Source organism: Lygodium microphyllum, chromosome 28, assembly GCF_053477565.2.
Source record: "Lygodium microphyllum isolate KBCC chromosome 28, Lygodium_microphyllum_v1.1.10, whole genome shotgun sequence".
In the NCBI taxonomy this organism is placed as follows: Eukaryota; Viridiplantae; Streptophyta; class Polypodiopsida; order Schizaeales; family Lygodiaceae; genus Lygodium; species Lygodium microphyllum.
In genome coordinates this window covers 28,881,110-28,905,587 of record NC_141162.1, presented here as the reverse complement: position 1 = coordinate 28,905,587, position 24,478 = coordinate 28,881,110, and the positions used below count along the sequence as shown (strand labels likewise).

The window sequence follows — 24,478 nt, the reverse complement described above, 5'->3', positions numbered from 1 at the left end:
TTCTATTGCCTGCACAAGAAGATTTTGGTTGAGTCTTGCATGCATGAGTACCACACTCAACTTAATAAAGCGTAATGTCACAAATAAGCGGGGTTGTCATATCCTTTTCAAAATCCAGATAAAAAGTGGAGTTTATGTATTTTGCTGTAGGATATCCCCCTACGATTGGAGGTCGTGACACAATTTGGGTCATGGTCAACCGGTTGATGAAGATGAATCAGTTCATTCCGATAAAGTTGATCGTTAAAAGCCATGAGTTGGCTAACCTCTTTGTTGAGCATTTATATAAACTTCATCATTTGCCAAATGAGATAGTTAGTAGCCATGACCATGCCCCTAAGTTCATTGGCCATTTCTAGAAAATAGTTTTAAGTTGTTAATGTGATTTTTTTCTTTTTTGCAAATAAAGTATGTCTAATTATATTACTTTAGAAAAAAACCGAAATACAAGGAAGTGCTCATGCTCAACAGACTAGCTGGAGCTGATGCAAAGTCATAGATATATCAAGTATACAAGCCTCTCAGGGTAGTCTAGGGGGGATGGGGGCAAGAAGCCATGGAGGGGGGTGTATCACCATCTGCGGCTGCTTGCTTGCCATAGTTGTCAGGTACGAAAAGTACAGTATGATACGGTACGATAAAATATGGTACTAAATGGTACCTTAAGATTTTATAAGGTATGGTACGATATTAGTACGAAAAAAAAAAATAACTTCATTATTTTGAACTATAGATGATAGAACAGATGTTTAAAGTCTCAATAGCAATGCTATTGGAGTATATAAGATGAATACTTGAGGGTAACACGCCAAAACCTCTGGCATATGCCGCATGCGCAACATGCGCTACAACTTACAAGTACATACATAGGAGTGGATACATCATACATGAATGATCATACAAATAAGAGGCATGCATGCTTGAGAGAGAAGGTTGAGAGAGAGATGAAATGACATGAGATGCTTTATTAACGTCTACAAGAGGCCAAAATGACCTATGAGACCAAACAAACCACCAAAGGTTTTGGTAAATGATTTATGAATTTTGTTATAGTTTTGTTTGGCATTGCTAACGCTAAAGTAGCTATCGATGGTATATTCACTAATTCGTGTACTCTCAGAAGGTACATTAGGCTAAGCTATCCTCTGGCCTAGTTTTATTAGCAATGTGTACTAATGCTTTGGGTTGGGTGGTGCAAAATGAGCTGTGAACAAAGGTAAAATCAATAGGATTAAGCTACTTGATGATTCTCAAATGGTGCTGAATTTATTTATTGACGACACTAACATATTGTGAAAAATGATGGGACATCAATTAGAAACGTTTGGAACTGCTTGAATACCTTATGTGCAGCCTTAGCTCTAGGATAAATCATAACAAAACATGTATGAGGAGTCTACTCAAGCTTCCACCCCCTTTCTTGGTTGATCGATCAAGGCTACAAAACCACCACCACCACCACAACAACAATAGTCAACAACCCAAACCACCACCAACAACAACAACCACGCCCAAAGAAGAAGAAGAAGAAAAAAAAGTGCTTGTTTTTTGGTACGAATTCGTTCGGTATGAACCGTATAGTATGAATCAGTTCGTACTACGTACGAGTGCAACTATGCTGCATGCATCACGAGAAACAAGTCCTAGCTGTCCCAAGTGCACATGAAATGAAAACAAAGTTCTTGCCGAGCTCGAGACTTGCCCTACACCTGGTCCCATTGGCCGCGGAGGGAATGGATGATGGAGGTCTAGAGCTTTGCTAAAGTTGCTTGTACTTGAAGTCTCTCCCCGCCAAAAACCTCCTAACACCGTGCCTTCCAGATATGCCATCCAGTAAGACTTCCTATGATCTCCCACACCTCAAAGCGGTCTGTTGTGAGCTCCAGTACCTGGCGGATGGGTAGAGCCTCAAAACCAACCACTGCACACGACCCTGCCTCAATAATGAATATCATGTCCTGCATCCCAGTCTCATTTAGAAGGTGATGGCCTTGGCTGACTACTTGCCAACAGAAAGCTCCCCATGAGTTATATATCCAAGGCTGGGTAATATACGGCGGAGGATGCGGCATGCTCCTCTCCACACGAGTTGCGCCGCATCACATGACCAAAGGCAATGCTTTGGAGACTCTAGAGGCTGCTGTGTGCAGCGTTTACAATCTCCCTTCTGCATCTGGGCTAACCAACTCCCCACTACTAGGCCTCCATGTGCCACCAGCCATAAGAAATACGATACCCTCCTTGGCCTCCAACTATCCCATAGGCGGCGCCAAAAGGTCCGTCAGAAAGCCTCCATGATATTGTGCTCTGCCCAGTGCCTGCTGCGCGACGGCGCCCAATCCATGTCCTCCTACATTAGTATGTGTCTGCCAATCCTGGCTGTGTACTCCAGGAACCTCGGTAGCTTCTTGGCGATCGCAGTGGCCAGCCATAGCCACTCTCTCGGATTCCACTCCAACTCATCATGTGGCCTGCCTTCCCAAATCCAGAGGCGCCACTCCTTGAGCTCCTTCCTGAAGACATAAGGGTCCAGTTGCCATGTCTTCCCCTGAAGGCCAACCACCCGAATCCCCCTCCATGAAAGGACAACTATCCCCTCATCCTGTTGCTCTCTATCAAGGGCCAGACGCCCCCCCTCCTGCACAGTGAAGAAGATCCCATGTGGGGCGCCTCCCACTCTACCTGCCACCTATAGGGGGATATGTGTTGGTGAAAACCTAGCGGCCCATACCTCCTCTGGCTCTATCGGCTCTCGTCTGGGGGGGGGCAAGCCACTCGTGAGGTATTGCTACGTCTATCTCCGTTCTCCTAAACTCAACTCCTCTCTGGCAACCTGATGCCCATTGCAACACCTCCTCATCAACCATCCTGTACACCTCTCACCATGTTTTGATGGTGCGAGCCGGACAAGCCTCCCAACCAGCCCATTAGATGTGGGGGCGCTTGCCAATCTGTACCCCATCGCGATCTCTAACCTGGGGGTTCCAGATCACCGGTTGGCACTCTATCTCCTCTTGGCAGCCTAGGGTTCTCTGAATTAGGGCCTTACGGAGGCCTTGCCACACACGAAGCAGACTGCGTAGGAAGGGGGATCTGAGGGAGGTAATCTGGGTTATCGTGAAGATTCATCTTAGGGATGGCCTCCAATCACCACCAAGCCTCAGTCTACACTCCTGGAGACCCTCCTGCAATAGGACCTTCCAAGTCTGCACTCTTGATGTGAGGCCACGAACTACTAGCTTGCCCAAGAGGGCCATACTCTGATACTTTGGGTCTATGATCCCAAGTCCTCCCTCTGACTGATGCTAGGTGATGGTTGCCCACGCCACCTTGGCCCAAGAGTCCCTAGAACCATCTAACCCGGCCCAAAGGAAGTTCCGCACTAGGCAACAAAACTGAACTACACAAGACGAGGAGAAGCACCGATACAAGGCGATGTACCAAGCCGTCGCTAGGAGGACTTGGTTAACCACCAGGGCTCGGCCTACTAGGGAAAGGCGAGCGGTACTCCAATAGGTCAACTTTCTCCGAATAGAGTAAAGGACTGGAAGAAACTCCTAGGCGCGAGTGATGTCGAGTCCCACCTGGAACCCTAGGTACCAGACGGTTTGCCCTCTGCACACCCATCTAAATCCCAAGTGGACGGCCCACTCCGTGCTAGAGTCTGGGTCTATAAGGAAACCAACAGACTTTCGCCAGTTGATTTTCACTCCCGCTGCAGTACAGAACACCTCGATATCCAGTCTCACTCTCTCAAGCATCAACTCATCATCCTCTACGTTAAGTGTTGTATCATCTGCATACTCTGAGTCTAATAGCTCCGTCTCCTCTCTTACTAGAAGTTGAAGGTTGTGTAACCTGCTCACACGTGATCTAAGGAAGTGAGATATCGCCTTTGCAAAGAGTAAGAACATGTACGGGGCTAGGGGGCAGCCCTATTGGACCGATCTCTCCAGTCGATATGTAAAGTGCGAAGACTCCACGGATCAATGCTTGGGGGAAGCCCAACCTCACCATAGTGCCCTCTAAGAAGTTCTAGTCCACTGTGTCATAGGCTTTCTCAAAATCCAGTAGTACAACCAATCCTCTCAAAGAAGGTGAAGGCATTGTCTAGGATGCTCCTATCCTGGACAAAACTTGCTTTGTGTCATGAATGATGTCTGGAAGCACAAGACGAAGTCTCCTACCAATCATCTTTGCCACTACTTTATAGGCCACTGGCAACAAGGTGATCGGTCTCCACTGGGATAGCTCCAACTCGTCTCCCCATTTGGGAGGAGACTGATTAGACCTGCTGAAAGACTTCCTTGCATCCGTCCAGAAGTGAAAATCTCCTAGAAGGCCAGTAGTAAGGGGTCCTTTACCACCTCCCAGACGGTAGTGAAGAAGGCCTTAGAGAGCCCATCCTCTCCCAAGCATTTTTGCATGTCCTGTGTATGGAAAGCCTCCTCTAGTTCCTTCTCTGTGAAGGGGGCTAGGAGGGAGCGTCCCATCTCCTTTGTGACAAGGGACGGAATGTGATCCTAGACCTGCTGTCTACATTATTGTCCGCTAGGTGAGGCTATCTCTTGCTAGAAAAGGCGTCTGTAGTAGTCGGTGGCAATCTCCATCACCTCGTTTAGGTTAGAATGAGTCCTCCCATACTGATCCCAAAGACTGCGTATTTGCTCTCTTTAGGTGCAGGGCTGGTGCACTTGGAAGAACTCCCTGCACATTGTGTCTCCCTTCTGCGCCCAGAAGGCTACTGAGGTACGGAATGAGAATTCCGAGCGCCTATCCTCTAGGCTAACGATGGCTGCTCGTGCACGCACTTCCTGTGGGAAGGATGGGATCCCTTGGTGCCTCCTAAAGTAGTCTCTGCATGGTTGCTAGGTCCTGCTGGAGTGCTCTCTCCTCCTCCCAGCTCTGCTGCCTGGCCTGTAAGGCTGCCTCCTGGCAGATACTACTCGCCTTGACTAGCATCTCTGCAACCTTCTTTGTGATCCGGTCCCTCCTGCCCCACTCCCTAGTCCAAATCTTCTCAATCTGTCCCTTCACCTCCTCCCTCCTATAAATTGAGTCACGGATCTGACACGATCGTGTGTCTAGGGCAGATGTTGGGCGATCAAGTGTCAAGAGAACCGAGCATTGATTGGACAAGGTGGTGCCCGCCAACTGCCCTACTTGACCTCCACGAGAGCATCCCCACTCTCCCACATAGAACCTGTCCAGCCGCTCTAGCAAGTCTCCACCTAGCCGCCTGTATCTCCAAGAGAAGTCCAACAACCTCTCCCTCCTATGGAAAGCTGGGTCTCTCCAAGCATCGCGTGCTCCTATTGCCAATAGGAAGACCTTCCATGCCTCTTGCTCCTCCCCAGCCATGCCCTAGTAGTTTCTGCCTTTGCCCTGCTAGTCCTCTAAGGCCTCCAGGTTGTTGAAGTCTCCTCCAACAAGCCAAGAGTCCACCTCTGGGAGTCTTGCTGCGATCTCCACCCAGAACCTGCTACGTGTCCTAATCTCAATAGGGGCATAGACATTGAGGAATCCAAGGCATGAGTCCCCAATATCCAATCTGATCCATAGAATCCTCCCTACCACGATTGTCTTGTTGTCTTGTACACAGGCGGTGAGGCTTGGGCCCATAGAGGTGCATACGGGTCCACTCCTGCCGTGGGCACTGATGATGTGCTCCTAGTAAGTGTGTGAACTACCCGAGAGTACCTTCCCTACCCGCTAGGCCTGGGCGGGAGTGAGCTTGTGCTCCTGTAGAAGTAAGATGTTGATCCATCCGGCAAGGGCAAGCTGTAACTCTTGCCGAACAATCAACTTCCTCAAACCACGTACTCTACTGTGGTGGAGGCTATTCACATTCCAAGATGCAAGATGCAAACTCATGGGAGAATCTGTGACTGACCAAACAAACATCTATTCGGTGTGGAGGCTGCTGACGAAGAAAAGGAGCTATGAGGCATACGAATATGCTTTGCTACCGGCCTAGAAGGTGAACTCCATTCCCCCATGGTACTCGGGCAGACCATGGGGGTGATGGATGCGCTTGGTGGTACCACCAAGACATCTATCAACCAAGTTGAGAGGCGAGACTCTATACACTGGTAGAAACGGGCCGCCTGTGCTAGGAGCCACTCGATCACATCAATCAGGGCTCTCCACTGTGGAGGGACTCCAAAGATAATGCTTAGATGTGGGACCTCGGCCCCAGCCCACCAATTAATGTCCATCATGCAACCTGGCCACTGCTAGGAGAAAAGTGCCAGTCTACCTTCTCCCATCCATTGGGAGATGTGATCTGCCACCTGACTCTTCACCTCCTCTATCTGAGTTGACGTCCAGTCTCTTGTGTGAGACTTCTGAAGGAAGAAGGCATAGTTTAGTCCATCCGGTGGTACTAGTAGATGGACCTTGCCACTCCTTGACTTGCGTACCACGAAGATTCCCACCTCTAGGGGTAGTGGAAACTCTCCGCGCTCTGCAACTCTCAAGTAAAACCATGGCCCACTGCGAAAAAACTCCTGTGGTAGCAACTATGCCTATCTCGGGAAAGTATGACGGGTGGCATGGACGGAAAAGCTGGTGGCTGTGTGGGGAGGGGGGACTAGACTGCTGATGAGTGGAGGATGTCAGTGTATGGGGCTCCTCCCCTCCTATGGGGCGGGGGAAAGGGGACACTTGTGCTAGGTGGGGATCAAGGGTACTCGTCGATGGGGGTGATGGTGGAGAGGGGGAGGATCGAAGGATAACGGGGTGGTCGCAGGCACATGGCGGGTGTTTTGGGGGGGGGGGGAGGGCTGCTGTGTGGTGTTCTGCTAGGGGAGCGACGCTCGTCCTTCTACTCCCTACTGCTGTGGCTATGTCTGAGGGGCTCACTGCAGCCCCCCCTATCATCTCAACCTGCTGCCTAAAGGAGTGTGCGCTTGCCTCATTCTCTGGAAACTGTGGTATGTTCTTTCTCTCTTTCACTGCCACCCGTACCTTTGGAACTCCTGCAGCTATCATTGTATAAGAATAGTGCCGAAGAGCCGTCTAAAGTCTTCACAAGCTGGTGATACACTATCGCCAGTCCGGGGAAGAGTAGGGTGACCGGGTGTCTAAGGAAATTGTTGTGGAGCGCGAATGCCTCCACAGTGAAGCCAGTGTACCAAGGGACCATCTATATAACCCCCTTCGTGGAGGCATAGGGTGAACTAGCCACTAACTCATGGGCTGCATTTGCTGAGGTGAGTTGTACCATGAAAATCCCTTGCCCCATGAGAATTGTCTCCACAATCTACGCCGTGCCGATGCACAGCGTGGAGTGACGCCAATCCTGAAGCTGAGCCCTGGATGGGGAGTGTCCTACGACCTGACCGAAGATCGCTGTTTTTTTTAGCTCCAGCTTTGTGGCACGGATTGCTAAGAGTTGTTCCTCAGAGAGAACTACGCGCAAGGTATCTGATTAGGGGGCACTCAAAGAATGCACAGGTGTTTGACCATACGTTTCCATTGCGCGTCCCTTCTGAGAACCTACCAAACACACTACTGTACTGTTGGACGAGTGGGTGTTGCTGCAAGTGGAGGGAGCAACCGGAGGGAAGGTGTGATAGCGAGGACGGGGGGTCTATTTTCTGACGGCGGTGGAGGCACCGAGCGCCACGGGTGATTACATCAAGCTGGAGCCGCACGAGTGGGAGGCATAGATCCGTAGGGTGAAGGCTAGCGAGTGCCTAGGGGGTCAGAGCGGCATTGTGGAGTGTGGTGGGCTTGGATTGTCTGCCTGGGTGCAACGCGGGGGAGATACCAGGGTTGGGGGGGGAGGGAGGGGTGTAGGGGGTAAACGTGAATAGGTTGCAGGTGGGTGGAGTCACAATGAGAACAGGGTACAGGCGGGGGGGTGCCCAGGAGGCGGCGCGATGGGGATGTAGGCGGCGGGAATCGTAGGGCCGGGGGGGGGGGGGAGATAGCGTCATGGCGAGGAGGGAGGGACACAGGGGCCCAATGTGATGGCGAGGAGGGGGAGGCGCATCTTGATGCCGGGAAGGGAGGAGCAACGCCATGGTGAGAGGCAGGCGAGAGGGATGGGGGGGAGCGCGATGCTAGTCAGCGAGGGGGAGTTGGACGGGGTTATGATGGTGGGAGTTAGGGTAGCGGCGCGTCAGTAGGGGCCTTGTTGTTTGTTAATGTGATTATATAGCTAAAGCTCCACACTCAAAATTGTTACAAGATATTGAAAGAGACCTAGAAATCCCTCGGATGAGAAATATGCACAAGAAGCCTAGACCCAAGCATACACACAAGAAAGAAAAACTCTTGTTGTTGAGCTTGAGGGAGTGAAAATGCAGTCTGTGATCAACGTCTTGCATGATATGGATGCGAACGGTTTTACACGAGTACAAAGACGACACAGAGGGAGATGGTAGGGGGGACCGCAGGGAACTCCTCAGACACAGCCATGGCAAGGTGATGGAGGCTCCTCTTCTTCGTTTGCAGCGTCCACCCCGAACAGATGGCTGTTTGGTCAACCACAGATCTCCCCATGAGTTTACACCTTGCATCTTAGAACATGCAGAGCCTCTACTACAGTGGAGCACGTGGCTCCAAGAAGTTGATTGTTCGATAGGAGTTGTAGCCTGCCCTTGCCGGTCGAATCAACATCTTACTTCTACAGGAGCACAAGCTCATCCCCACCCAACTGGGAGCACGCCATTGGTGCCTACAGTAGGAGTGGAGGCATATGCACCTCTATTGGCCCGAGTCTCACCGCCTGTATACGAGACTATGAGACGATAGTGGCAAGGAGGATTTATGGATCAGACTGGATATTGGGGACTCACGCCTTGGAGTCCTCAATGTCTATGCCCCTACTGAAGTTAGGGCACGCTAAGCTCAATGCTCTTGTTGTCTAGTACATCTCTAATGAAGTGGTACTTCACCTGTATGTGCTTTGTCTTTGCATGAAAGACAAGAATCCGTGCTAAAATGATAGCACTCTGACTATAACAATGGACAACAGGTAACTCTGTGATGCCAAGCTGTCCCACCAGACATGAAAACCATAAAGCCTCCTTGCATGCCTCAATAGCAGCTACATACTCTGCCTCTGTAGTAGACAATGCAACACACTTTTGTAGCCTGGAGATCTAAGAGACTGCTCCTCCTATGAAAGTAAACACATACCCAAAAGTGGACTTCCTACAGTCCATATGACCAGCATAGTCTGCATCCGTAAAGCCAACAACAGATACCTTCTCCTTTCCAAAGCACATACACAACTCCTTTCTGTCTTTGAGGTATCTCATAAAAACTTTCACTGCATCCCAATGCTTCTTGCCAGGGATTGCCATGTATCTGCTAACCACTCCCACTGCAAAGGCAATGTCAGGACATGTAGCAACCATAGCATACATCAAACTGCCAACAGCTGAAGCATATGGTATCTTGGCCATTTCAGCCTTCTTATCATTAAATGTAGGGCTGTCCTCTGCACTAAGTTTCACATATGGAGGCAATGCAACCCCAATTGTTTTCTCCCCCTCCATATTGAAACACTGCAAAACCTTAGAGACATACTCCTACTGAGATAGACAGAGTAAGCCTTTCGATCTATCTATGAGTATTCGCATGCCAAGAATGTGATTTGCATCACCAAGATCCTTCATGTCAAAGCAGCCATGAAGACTTCGCTTCAATGAACCCAAGGCATGAGTATCCCTGCCAGTAACAATCAGCATGTCATCAACATATAAAACCAAGATAATCAAGCTGCCAACTGCTACCTTCTTGGTGTACAAGCAATGATCCACTTGGCTTCTATGAAAGCCTTGGGATTGCATGAATGTATCAAACTTATGATACCATTCTCTTGGTGCTTGTTTCAGCCCATACAAACTCCTTTTAAGTTTACATACCATTTTTTCTTTCCCTTGTTCAACAAACCCTTCAGGCTGTTATATATATATGTCTTCACGACGCAGATCACCATGTAAAAACACAATCTTTATATCCATCTGTATGAGCTCCATATCCTCAATTGCAACCAAACCCAAAATGGTTCTCAATGTAGTCATCTTGACTACAGGAGAGAAAATCTCATCAAAGTCAATTCCATGCTCTTGCTTGTACCCCCTTGCAACCAATCTTGCTTTGAACTTTGGTGAGGAACCAGAAGTGACCTTCATCTTGTAAACCCATTTGCATGGAAGGGTTTTCTGCCCTTTAGGCAACTGCACCAAGTCCCAAGTGCCATTTTTCTCATGAGATTCCATCTCTAACAACATGGCTTTATACTGTTTCTTGTTGTCCTATCTGTCCATTCCTTCCTTGAAGCAACATGGTTCACCACAGTCTGTCAACATGACATAATCAGCCACATTAATTGCACCAGGAACAAACCTATCAGGTTGTCTAGTAGCCCTAGACGATCTCCAAACCCAATGGTCATTGTTTGCTGGCTGTTCCTGCAAATTTCCATTTTCAGCATGCTGTCCTGGCATTTCAGCTTGCAAATCAGCATTAACAACTTGTTGTCCTGGCTGTTCCGACATATGTAACGGCTCATTTTCATGGGCAATAGCTGGCTGATCATTTCCAGCATCATTTCTTGCATTTACAGGTTCATTTACAGCAGGTATTTGTTGCTGTACAACGGGCACATTTTGCTGTCCAAAAGGTATTTCCTCCCGAAATACAACCCTATGGACCTCCTCAGTCTTTTCAGATTGTCTGTGCATGTGATCTTCCCGGAAGATAACGTCATTGCTGTGTACTACTTTCCTTTTCTCGGGATCCCACAATCTATACCCCATTTCACCCTCGTCACCATATCCTACGAAAATGCATTTACAGGACTTTGGCTCAGGTTTGCTACGTTTTTCTTTACGAATCTGCACAAAAGTCTTGCAGCCAAATACTTTCAGATGAGCATATGAAGGTGGCTTGCCCGACCACGCTTCTTGGGGAACTCCACCCCCCCAAAAAGACATGTTTGGTGACCGATTAATCAAGTGAACGGCTGTCATAATAGCCTCTGTCCAAAAACCATGAGGTAATGCAACATGAGACAGCATCGTATAGACCATATTTTGTATGATCCGATTCATACACTGCAACTCCATTTTGGGCGAATTATGAGAGGCAGTGAGCTCCCTCTTTATCCCTTGGTTGTCACAAAATTCCTAAAAGGCCTTGGACACATATTCCCCACCATTATCAGAGCGAAGACACTTAAGTGTTTTATCTATTTGATTTTCAGCAAGAATTTTTTAAACTTGTCAAGCACTTCATCCTTGCTACGAATAGGGTAAACCCATACTTTCCGTGTAGCATCATCAACAAAGGTGACAAAATATTTCTTTCCCCCTAAAGATAATCTTGGCATTTGACATACATTTGAATGTACTAACTCTAGAGGAGAAGATTTCAAAGAAAGAGACTTTTTGTGAGAAGCTTGTGCATGTTTGTCATAAATACAATCATCACGGTGCTCAAAATCAGCATAACGAAAACAAGGCAAGTAACCCAAACGAGAAAGCACTTTCATTCCTATTTGACTCATGTGTCCCAACCGGCCATGCCACAAAGAAACGCTTGGCTGCTCGGTCACAGTAACAACATGGTCACGCACACTAGATATATGAATTGGATACAATGTATCACTCTTGCAACCTCTGGCAATCACTCTTGATCCCTTACAGATCTTTCATTTTCCATCACCAAAGGAGGTATGACAACCATCATCATCTAGCTGCCTTGTGCTAATCAAGCTCTTCTTGAGCTGAGGTACATGCTATACATGTTGAAGTGTAAAGACAGAGCAATACTGAAACTGTAACTGCGCACTGCCAATACCTGCAATCTCACATGCATAGTTGTCCCCAAGATGGACAACACCATGTCGACCCCCTGTATAGGCGGAGAACCACTCATGATAAGGGGTGATATGAAAGGAAGCACCTGAATCGAGAATCCAGGTATGCATGTCATGATCTATATCTGCAAGTAAAGCATAAGCACCAGAGTGTGAAGAGACAAAGAGTACATCACTCCCACTGTCACTGTCATGAGTGACTACATTCACCTCTTCAATTTTTATACTGCTCTTCTTAGGCAGACTGGCATTTTCTCTTCCTTGCTATCATCTATCTTCTTGCCTTTTCCTTTCTCTTTCTTCCATTTGTAGCAGTCACGTTTAAAGTGACCCTTCTTGCCACAATGATGGCATTCAACATCTTTGCCAAGTGATTTACTGCGTCTCTTGCCATCATATTTGCCCTTTTGCTATGATTTTCTCCTAGTATGCAAAACACTGGAAGACTTACTAGATGCATTGTTCTGCCGATTCATCTCTTCCATAAGTAGAGCACTCTCTACATCAGCATACAAAAGGATTACATTAGAATTGCTCATATCAGTCTTCAATGTATCCCAACTCTCTGGTAGAGTGCAAAGTAACAAAGTAGCCTTAAATTCCTCATGAATCATAAACTTCAAGGCAACCAGCTGGCTCAAAATAGAGTTAAACTCACTCAAATGAGTAGACATTGCTGTACCCTCTTTCATATGCAAATCCATAAGCTTTTTCAATCAATACACTTTGCTTGCAGCACTCTTTTGTGCATACAGTTCTTCCCGTCTAGTCCATATAGCATATGCAGAATCGAAACCTTCAATGTTGAAGAGGAAGGCATCAGAAACAAACAAGTACCAATCAGCAATAAATGACCATGCAAAAGCACAAATTTCAGATCTGTAATTAAATTTTCAGAAGCACCAAACCATGTGCTACAGCATTATCCAATTGATTACAGCTATTCCAAGGGCACATGCATCACATTACATGAGGAATCCCAAAATTTCAGCTGTAATTTCTGTTGTACATGTACCCATGGGCATAAAATTTGACACGAACAGTCAAAAGCCCCAAAATTTTGTGCTCAAAGCATCAAACACACATCTGCATTTTTCTCTATCACGCATAGGACAGTCCAATTTTGCCAAAATAGAGCAATTTCAGCAAAACCCCCAAATTTTACCAAGTGTTGATGTCCAAATTGCGTGGAATTCAACCTGCATGTACATACAATGAGCAAATGCTACACAAATTTTGCCCAAACTGCAAAAGCCCCAAATTGCACGGGGTCCAATGTGTATCAATGTCAAGAAATGGGGTAAAATTTCAGCCCAATTTGCACATGTACATTAAAAGCTCCAAATGTCGGCGACAAAATGTCACAAATTCCTGCAATTTCTGAGACAAATTTGTTTGTCCTGCATCACCTGGTTCGAAGCCATTCCTTTGACACCTTAAACTGGTAAATTCTACCGTGGAATACGCAATCTGGGAAAAGCCCCAAATTTTTGGGCCAAAATATGCACAAATCTGAATTTTGTGCTTATGCACGCGAACCTTGGTTAGAAGGGAGAGGACTTTTCCAAAAAAAAAATTGAAAAAAAGAAATAGAAGACGGGTCTGTTGACCCGTCAGTCAAGCGCCATAAGCCCCGCTCCCGGTTCCGTCTGTGCTGGTCGTGCTCGTCAGTGCCTGTGCTGGTCCTGCCCCGCTCGTCGTTACCGCTACAGTCGTTGCGTCGTCAGCAACTGCCCCGCCGCACACCAAGTCTACGTCAAATGCAATCGCCTGCTACAGTTGATTGCTGCTCCCACTACCCATTGCCTACACATCACGTCGCAGCCCGTCTCACTAGAGTCACCCGTCAGCTGTGACTGCCAACACAATGCCTGCAGCTCACTCCTGGCCCTGTTGCCTGTGACTGGTAACACAATGCCTGCAACTCACGTCTGTGACTCTCCGACTCGCCTTTGAGCTGTCTCATCACCACGTTGGTCTTCTGCCTTAGCCTGGCGATCGTCTACAGCACCTTACACTTTGATACCAGTTTGTAGGGACCGGTTAGGCACAGAGATCGAGACAGACTGTCGCTACGCGCAGTGAGAGACAGAGAGAGTAAGAGAGAGCAGAGTAGAGAGTGAACACGTTTTCAAGTACAATGACGAGTGTATACCTTAAGGTTTTTAAATAGATATATATGTGTAAGTACAAAGTGCTAAGGGTGTATTCACACCCGAGCACATTTAAAAGGCACCACGCCTTTATTCCCAACAGGAGCCAGCTTGGTTGGGGTACTGATACCAATTTTGTTATATGCAAATGATATGGTCCTTATCTTAGATTTACCTAAGGGACTACAATGACATCTGGATGCATTGCATGTGTTCTGTGAAGATAAAGATCTCAAGGTTAATCTTGGCAAGACTAAAATTATGGTCTTTAACACCTCGGCAATTTGGGTGACATGCTTAGAGCATCACTTTATGTATGATGATCAACTTGTGGAAATGGTTAGACAATATGTATACCTCGAGGTCGCTTTCAAAGGGCCACAATTTTCATGGAAGAAGACTTTAGAGGCTAGGCTTGCACGGGCATATGCAGCTTTGGGTACTCTAGAGCGGTAGTGTGCACACATAAAGTTGCAAGGGCCTTGTACCAAATTGTGGTTTTTTAACACTTTAGTTATACCCACACTATTCTATGGGGCACCCATTTGGGACCCAATCCTTTATCATACTAGACGGATGCCACTTACGGACTGTGATGGACTGGAAGCACAATATTATGATGGTTGGGAACATATGGAAAGACCGCTAGTCATGATGATAGCACGTATGATAAGGGCAAAAGCCTTAGTACCACAAGAGATCATCTAAGCAGAAGTGGACGCTACACCCATGGTAGTTGAGGCATTATTCCAAGCAATTACTTTCCTCTGGAGGATATGGCACCTCCCTAAAGACCGATATCCTAGACTAGCTTTGGAGTCTTCAAGATAGCTTGCAGCAGCGGGAGATAGACAGTATTGGTATGCACATATGAGCATGTGGCTCAACTTGCATGGCATGAGTACAGATAGACTGCCACTGTTTGATTACAGCCTTGACTACCCTACTTTGAGTCTCAGTCGTGTAGAGCTGAATAGTGTGATCAGAGCAGACATCACTAAAGTGGAGACAAAAAGGACTTGGACCAAGTCCCCCTTTGACATTAGGCACGAAAATGGCACAATACCAATATCAACTCTTGGAGCTTTCTCATGATGGTTTCACAGTGAGGCCAAGAAACACAGATGCTCAACTTTCTCACGGACTCTGAATTGCTATTAGTCAGATTCACACCTCATCGCATCAGCTGATGATTGAGATAGGTCGATGGAGCCATGTTACAATCAATGACAGGATGTGCCAGCATTGTGGCTGGGAGCTAGAAAGGACTTGGTCCAAGCCCCCTTTTCCATTAGGCACGAAAATGGCACAATATCAATGTCACTTCTTGCAGCTTTCTCATGATGGTTTAATAGTGAGGCCGAGAAATATGGATGCTCAACTTTCTCACAGACTCCAATAAGAAAAGGACCCTAGCCTCATCCACCCCTCTAGAGAGCAGTTACAAACTTTTTCAGTGTAGCTGAACCCCCGGCCACTGCCACCCCAAACACTACATCTCCTATTGATGGGCATCATCAAGGGACATCATCAGGCAGCATCACAGTTGATAGACAACGTTACGTAGAGCAAGACACCCTAGAGTACCTACTCGGCAACATAGGTATGCCCATATGTGTCACATTCGCATCACGATTGCTTGTTACAAATGCAAATTGGCACCTTGACTCAGTCGGAGGTAGCTTGTAGAGTCTTAATGGATTCCATAAACTGAGGGGGAGATACTCTATACTCTTTTTAATCTTTTTAGACTTAGTTTTTCCAGCTTTTTCAGTTTTTCCATACTTCTCATTCCAATCACCATGTAGACCTACACATAAATTTTCTCTCTTCTTCTCTGATGAGAAGTAATGATACCAGTTGTATTGGTTATGGTCTCATAGGCCATTTTAGCCTTTTAGAGAGACGTTAATAGATCTTCTCTCTCTCTCTCTCTCTCTCTTTTTTTTTTTCGTAAAAGGTAATTGTATTAATTACGAAAAAAATACAAGATTACTTGATTACAAGATACATGATGACACAAAGCCATCATGTGAAGAGGTTCTCTCTTTCTTTCTCTCTCTCTTTTTTCTGATTACAAGAGACACGAGGGCCGTAGGCCAACGTGTCTCTCTCTTTTTTTTATTTTTCTTTTCGTAAAAGGTAATTATATTAATTACGAAAAAAATACAAGATTACTGGATTACAAGATACATGATGACCCAAAGCCATCATGTGAAGAGGTTTTCGCTTTCTCTCTCTCTCTTTTTTTTCTGATTACAAGATACACGAGGGCCCTAGGCCAATGTGTGGGGAAGCCCCGTAGTAATGCACTGAAAAGGTTACACCAATCATGGCAACGACCCAGAGGCAATTGCCATATGCCACGGATGCAAATCCTCCCGAGGGAGCAAGTCGGAGTGTCGGATAATATCTAGCTGCCAATGCAAGAGCCCTTTAAGCCTGGCAATATGTCGGGGTACATTAGAGGCCGAATCAAAGAGAAAAGCATTGCGCGTGGTCCAAATGTGCCAGCATCCCCAATATCTGAAAAAGTGAAATAAGATCTTCTCATGCAACTGTGGCGGTGCGGGATACTTCGGGCGCACAAAAACCCAGTCGAAAGGAGTTAGCAAGGATCCCACCACCGCGCGCCAAATGTGCGACAAGAGTGACCAGATATTCTTGGCGAGCGGGCAGGAGAGAAAACGATGTCGGGCCGATTCCGCCGGTGTGGTACAGAAGAAACAATTGCCATTCGAGATGCGACGCTTGGCAAGGGCCGAGGCCAGAGGAAGACCACCAATCATCACCCACCAAGGAAAAACCTTGCATTTGAAAGGTGTCTTATTTAGCCAGCCCTCCATCAGCGTTTTCTGCCACCATGACAGCGATTTCCGCAGTCCCCAAACAGTGTTAGATTTCTCGCCCAGCCATTGGTGATCTTGAACAAGAAGATGATACACCTGATTAGTAGAGGCTTTTTCCAGACTCAGGCGGCCTGCAAGGTCCCAATCCTGCCAAGGGCGATCCACAGTCAAGGCAGGAAAGGGTTGCCGACCCTGAAGCATCGACGAAAGCTGCTCCCATAAATCACGGTATCCACGCGGGATCTTAAAGAGTCGCCGAGCAGTCCGAAATGGTACGAGGACATTGCGAGTGGCAAGGGTAGCATCCGCAACCGACGTCACACCTAAACGGGCTATACGATTAAATCTTGGTCTGAGTTGGTGTTTATCTTCCCATGAAAGGAGTCTCGATACTGCCAACAATTCCAGCTGAAAGGAGTTAGTCTGTAAGCGGTCCCCTACTGGGTGCCAACGGGCCTTTTGGAGCACCACTTTCCAAGAGCCGACCAAGTGCAGTAACAAAGAGGAAGAGGGACTGGAAACACGAGAGTCAGCATTAAGGACATGCCACCAGGAGGCCCGAAGCCGTGTGTTGCCATGGCGGAGGCCGCTGTCCTCAAGAAAATAACGGGCTATGATGGTCCATGGGTGATGATCCACACACATGGCACGAAAAAGGGACCAACGGAGAGCTAACATATGAGTGTGAGCATCCAAAATAGCACCTCCACCCATGCGCTTAGGGGTACATGCGTATGACCATGAAATCCACGAAATGCCGGCCTGCAGTGAATCCTTCTTCCATAGCATGAAACGGATGGGATGACTGAGGGCCTTCAAAGTAGTAGGCGTCCATGGCAACAAAGGCAGAAAATACGTTAGCATTGGAAGCATGATTGTCTGGGCCACTTTGAGACGGACATGGAATGGCCACGCTTGCGACTTCCAATACATAAACTTCGCCGCCAATTTTTGTGAAATCCACTCCAGCAGGGCTTTTGGCCGAACATCCACCCCCAATGGGTATCCAAGATGCCTGACAATGGAGCCACGGGAAACCACCTGGCCTTGCCAGCCTAAGGACTGCAAATCAGGCTCCGTACAACTGAGAATGGCTGACTTAAGGGCATTGATGCGAAGCCCAGAGGCCTGACCAAAGAGTGTCCAAACATCTAATGCCCTTCGAATGTTGTCCCTGTCCGCCTGCAAAATCATAAAGGTGTCATCAGCCAAAGATTGGCTAACGAAGTGCTGACCCAACGGAAGAGACAGCCCGGCCAGCTGAGCAGAGGCTGCCATGGAGGATAACATTGAAAGGACCGGGTGAGTTGCCAGGGCAAAGAAGAGAGGGCTCAAAGGACAACCCTGTCTGACCGAGCGTGCAAGGACAAATGGCTCTGTAACTCCACCATTAAGCATAACTCTGGAGGAAGCCTCAGCACTAATGGTGTAGATCAGTCGGGACATTCGGGTACCAAAGCCCATAGCCGACATGAGGTCTGCAATGAAAGACCAGTCCACATAATCAAACGCCTTTTCCAAGTCCAATTGGATCAATACCACTTCCTGACCGGAGTGCCGCGCATAGTCAATAGCCATTTGCACATTTAGGATATTATGCAGAATGTTGCGGCCCTTAATGAAACCATATTGGAGAGGATGCACAATAGCTGGAAGGTGCTTGTGGAGCCGATTCGCCAGCACTTTGGAGTAGATTTTATACATGGAGCCCATCAAAGAGATTGGTCTCCAGTGTTGCAACTTTGACGGCGAAGGGACCTTTGGAATTAGTTTGATAAGGCCTTCTTTCCATGAGGAGGGCATGACCCCCGTTTCCCACACCTGCTGAAACATGGCCACCAATGGCTTCACCAACTGCGTGGCCGAGGTCTGAAAGAATTCATTCGTGAGGCCATCCCAGCCAGGACTTTTATCATTCGGCAGGTGCAACAAAACGTCCATAACCTCTTCCTCGCAAATATCCATCTCCAAAGCGGCTTGCATATCGACCGGAACCTGCTGGCGGACCAGATGATAGAAGGCCGAGCGGGCATGCATAACCTGGCTAGAAGGCGAGGAAGAGGAACCAAGAAGTTCCATAAAATAGTTTCTGCACATAGTGACAATGGTCTGCGGATCCGTGACCATGCGACCTTCCGAATCCTGGAGTCTGGTCATATTTTCGCGAGCCGGAGACGCATGCAAGGCGCGAAAGAACTTATGAGACTAGCAGGCGCTATCTTGCATTGTGTCCGTCAAGTTGTGCAACTTGGCCTGTTGATAAGATTTTAACTGAAATACTTGAATAAGATGGGCCAACCGCCTCTCCAGAGACAGCAGAAAATCATCATCAGGGGAATCCAGGAGCAAGGAACGGACCAAAGCTAGTAAGTCTTCTGCTGCATGTCGACGTCGGCAGCAAAGCGAGGCATGATGGATCTCATACTGGCGAGCAACCCGCTGCACATTAGAGAGCAGCCGTGCAAATGAAGGCCAGCCCTCAGAGGCGAAGTCCAATAAGAACCTCTCAATCAGTTGCTGCATATAGCCTTGGAAAATTGAATGCTTCAAATAAGAGGAGTTGAAACGTAAAGAGAGCCTATCCAAGAATTGCACAAAAGGTGCAATAGAGTGTGCCCGCATCTCAAGCTGGAGGGGGAAATGATCCGACAACGCATATTGCCGCAAGACCTTCATTTCTAGCATCTCAGGAAGAAAATCATCGCCCTGCATGATATACATTCTATCCAGTCGCGACCAGGTAGTTGCATATTGTGCGGAATGAAAAGTAAACCCTGAAAAAGAAGGGTGAAGCCACGACCAAAGATCTTGCTTGAGCACGTGCAAAGCAAAGGAACTCCACACCCGGCTTTCCGGCGTATCCATTACCGAATGCCCTGAAGTGGACTGAGAAGAGTCAACACACATATTGAAATCTCCCATCAAGAACCCCCTTCGGCCGAGTGACATGGAGCCCTGCAAAGTGGACCAAAGATCCCGTCGGGATGCGGGATCATTCGGAGCATAGAGGCCCAACAGCCATAAAATCTCTCCTTCAAATAAGACTTCGATCACCAGAAAGCGGCCCTGCACATCATTTTTAACAAGGACAGGCTGATATTTCTCATGGACAATCATCAGCACGCCCGAATAGTGCGTAGCATGGGTCCCTGCATAAAACAGACGGAATCCATGACAATCCATCACTTTTCTTGCTTCACCGTGACTTTTGTGCTCAACTGCACACAATACATCCCACTGGTTCTCGTGCAAGACGGTCCACATGGCATGTTGCTTATGGCGAGAGCAAATGCCTCGCACATTCCACGTGGCTATCTTCATGTATCCTCAAAGAAGGAAGTCAGGAACGAGGCACCTGCTGCCTCGATTTCACCTTTTCCGCGAGAGCAAACTCTCTCTCTCTCTCTCTCTCCTGAGCGGGCATTACTTATAACCTGATGCCAATAAGCAGACACTTTATGTAGGAATACATGTTGGACAAGGATTTGTCTTAGAAATGTGACCAAACTTTGACAAATATACTGTCATTTCTGATTTAGCTCATGGTAGTACAGTTTTTGATTACCATTGAATACAGCTCAATTGATGGCAACATTGATTGTGCTTCATCAAAATCAAGGTTGACAAGTCTTGAAAGTTTGTGGCTAAACTATACATGTCACCCCAACATCAATAAAAGAAGCAAAGATAATTGGACATGTTCAAAATTTTGAAGTTCATTGCCACTGAAGATACCAAACTCTCCTAGGGGTTAAGTTTGTAGATTGATTGTTCTACAAGGGATGAGCACTGCAATATATTACCAACAACTTGTCAAGTCAGAAGTTGACCTGGAAATAGCAAGGCTGCTGGCCATGAAAGAAGCAGTTTCGTTAAGGGCATAACGTCTGAATCTGATATCGTAGTAGAATCATGGTGTGAGATATCCTTTAGTATGGGCATCATTGCTTTTATTGTTGATAGTTCAGCTTCATCAAGAGCCAGATCTCTCTTACCCTACAGGCCAATAGAACAGTCACCTTTTCCTATGCAAATACAGTTTCAACATCTATCAAGTTCCAAGTTCCCAAATCCCAACACTAAAGTAGACAAAACCTTACCTCTTCAATTGCCAAAGATGAGTTAAATAGATCCAGCTTTCTCAAAATCCCATCATACTGTGCAGCATCAAACAACAGCATGTTTTTCTGCATAGGACCATCTCAATAGTTCAGATTCAATATTTGACATAATCCACTGCCTTCTAAACAGTCCATTTTCATCTGCAGAAATAAGCATTTTCCATTATACTGCCTTCTAACAGTACATTTTCATAAAAAAACTTGCAAGCCAGAACAAATAAAATTTTGCATATGCAAGCCATCTCCCTCCCAGTATTTCATCATTTGTAAAATCATTCCATCGAGAGAACAAAGCAACAGACATCAGATTTGGATTTGGATTATGACTCGATAAAAGAAGATTTGAACCTCAATTAGCTTGGTGTACTGTTCATGATGACACAGAGGGGGAGAATTATGTACACAATTGGAGGATGGAAATGTAAAGCAGCAGCATCATTCTCTTGGAATGAAAATCACCAAGTGAATGAAGGAGTAAGTGAGACTACAAGACAGCAGCTGGTCCTCCACCTTAACCAAGGGACTCTGCCATCTCTAAAGGTATCGTCTCTCGCCCATCAGCTCAGGCTAACGACATCCCTGAGAAATTGGTGGTGGCATTAGCCACCAATCTGCTCAACTTTCCGTATTCAATGGCCTATTGGATGGATTAAGGGCAAGGAATATTCCTTGCTCAGAGATGGTATGCATCGCCATCCTCTTCCGAGGCATCGATGGATACTTTACACCTCATCTGTCTGAGATTGGTAGCACATTTGGTACATCATCCAAAGGGACAAGTGCTTAGCTGGCAAGGTCTCAGAGCACCCTCTCCCAATAACCGTCAGTTAGGGTCTATTGCTAGTGCATACATTGATGCCATTCCTCAAACAATTGCCCAATGTTCCCCGTTGAAGAAAGGGAACACAGTTACTCATGGAGCCTCCCAATTATGGCAATGCATCAGACTAAGCATGGATGAAGCTTCTGCATTCTTTGGTCAATGCTGAAGTGAAATTTTAACCTCTCGATGGTCACTGTACTTCTTTGTAGAGTACTGAATGAGGGAGGGGAAGTAAGACAGCCTGATAAATGTTACCTTATAGCATGCGCGACGCAAGATCCCCTTCCAAGCTCCTTGTGCCAGATTATACAGTCTATTCATGGTTGTGCATGGTTCACTGCCATAGCCAGACTCAAAAGCACCCACTCTTCCACTGTATATAGAGTGATTAGAGATCATATACATGTTGCTTAAGTAGAATAGTAGCAGTCCCCCCATCCACTTATACGTGTAGCTCCCTATAGACTGAGATAGATGCTCCCCAGGCCTACTGGACTTGAGGCAACTGATCTCCAATGGATTGTTGAGGCATCAGTGTCTCTAATGCCCAAAAGAGTCTTAGACCCTTTGATGATTGAGAGACCCACATCGCTAGCTCTTGCGTATACCCTAGAGCAATTAATTTCTCAAATTTATGTTCAGAGGTCCGGATACCCACCAAATAAGAGCCCCACACGCTCACAGAGGAATGTCGGTGATTAGTAGGACACTAGGGCGCTTTTTACTCTTGGTACGAGAGGTTTTTTCCCCTAGACTTATTCTCTTTTCGTAAGTGCCTATGTTACACATTTACGGGAACTTATCATGTTCGGTTGTGAACACCCCTTACAACCCTAAGGTTTAAGGGTTGTACTTTGTACTTTCAGATTACACTCTTTTAGTCTATTGCATTGGGTGTCATGCTTCATTCTCCACACTGTCTACTGCACTCTCAGCTAAGCTTCGATCCTTTCCTCCTCTCACATTTGGTATCAGAGCTGAGTTCAGCTGAGTTCAGCTCTGCTCTGGTCTCAACCTTCAGGAGTGCCCACGAGCTATCTTTCCAGAGGCTTGCAGCTTGACCTGCTCCGCCCTCAACCCTTGCGGAGTGCCGCCTTGTGGTGCTCTTCCTGGTGCCTGCCCACCTGGACCGTACCTGCAGTGCACCGCCGTGCCCCTGTGGCGCTGTGCTGCTCCAATGCCAATGCCCGTGCCCTCAGCACCCCCTGCAACTAGGAAGCCGCCCCCTGCACCCACTGGCACTGCTTGTCTGTGCAGCCCGCTACCTGGTCTGTACCATTCCCACCCTGGTCTGCACCACCCCTTCTATAGTGATGCCCACTGAGCGCTGCCCTTGATCTGCACAGAGCCGAAGCAGCTCGTCACGCCTGCAGACCAGCCTCGCCTACCACGAGTACGGCTATGACAGCTCCCGACTGTCAAATTCAGGGTACAAGCACTTTTTTAATCAAATTTTTATTTCAAATCTTATTTGCAGGAAAGGATTGTGCCTGGGCAGCATATCTCTGCATTTGCAAGTGTCTGGGACACATTTCAAGCAGAGATTTTGAGAAACTTTGGGGCTTTTGTGGTAAATTCAGAGATTGGCAAATGTACTATAGTCTCAATTTGAAATAGACTGTTTTAACAATTTTGGGGCAAGAAATTTTGGGGTTTTTGCTTCTACAATGTTGCTGAGCATTAAATGCACCTTCGACTGCATGCATTACAGACAGTTTTGATAGAGTGTACCTACATTTGCTAATTGCAGCAATCTATTTGCTGTAATTTTTGGAAATTTTGAGATTTCTAGGCTGGTCCAGCTTGAATATTGCTCTTTTGTTTCTTTTGGCATTGATTATCATGGCAAATCAGGGAGGTGATGTATTAACCTATGTATCCAAGGAGGACAAATTGGATGGTAACAACTACTCACTTTGGTCCTTCATGATGAAGAATGTGCTGATTGCGAAAAAATTTTGGGACTATGTAAGTGGAGAAAAAGTTAGGCCCAGAGTTGTGGCTCCTACTACTCCTCCAAGAGGACGTGGACGACGGGCACCTCAGCCTATTCAGCTTGCTCCACTTTAGCCACTTCCCCAAAGATCAGCAGCGCAAAAAGCATGGGATACACGGGATGCACATGCTTTGTCGCTGATTGCATTGGCAGTTCAGTGGTCTATCATCCCTCACATTCATTCTACAGCTTCTTCATGAGAAGCCTGGCTAATTTTAGAGCAAATGTTTGCTGGTAAGAATGAGACCCGCATCTCTTTCTTAAAGAAATAGCTTGAGACACTGAAGACGGATGAGGGTGATTCTATGTAGGATTACTTGAACAAAATTCAGGACTTGCGTGAGCAGCTTATGAATGTCGATGAGTACTACTCAGATGCACAGTTGATATCTACTACATTGAACTCGTTACCTCCTTCATATGGTCCTAAATCTCACCATGAGGATTTCCCCACAACTGATTACTTTTCTTCAATTAGTCAGTTTGCTTCTAGAGGAGAAGCAAACAAGAAGAAACAATGGTGTGGATGTCATAGCCTCTGAGCAGGCTTTTATGGCACGACACAAGGGCAAGGGCAGTCAAGTAAAGAATTTGTTCTCTATTTCTTCATTGTCACCTTGTGGATTACAAGTCACCTTTGATGCTAACAGATACATGGTGAGAGATAAGGAACATATGACTTTGGTCTTGACTGGCA

At 46.8% G+C, this 24,478-nt stretch overlaps 1 protein-coding gene across 1 annotated transcript in view; it reads right to left on the bottom strand.

Moving 5' to 3' along the window:
- LOC148011284 (transducin family protein / WD-40 repeat family protein) overlaps positions 1-24,478 on the bottom strand; it is a 191,806-nt gene that overhangs the window by 6,589 nt on the left and 160,739 nt on the right. Inside the window, exons 15-16 of the mRNA XM_087670532.1 lie at positions 20,942-21,028; positions 20,672-20,837 (exon numbers count right to left, since the gene is read on the bottom strand). Of these exons, the coding sequence (XP_087526658.1) occupies positions 20,672-20,837; positions 20,942-21,028 (253 nt within the window). The remainder of the gene's footprint in view (positions 1-20,671; positions 20,838-20,941; positions 21,029-24,478) is intronic.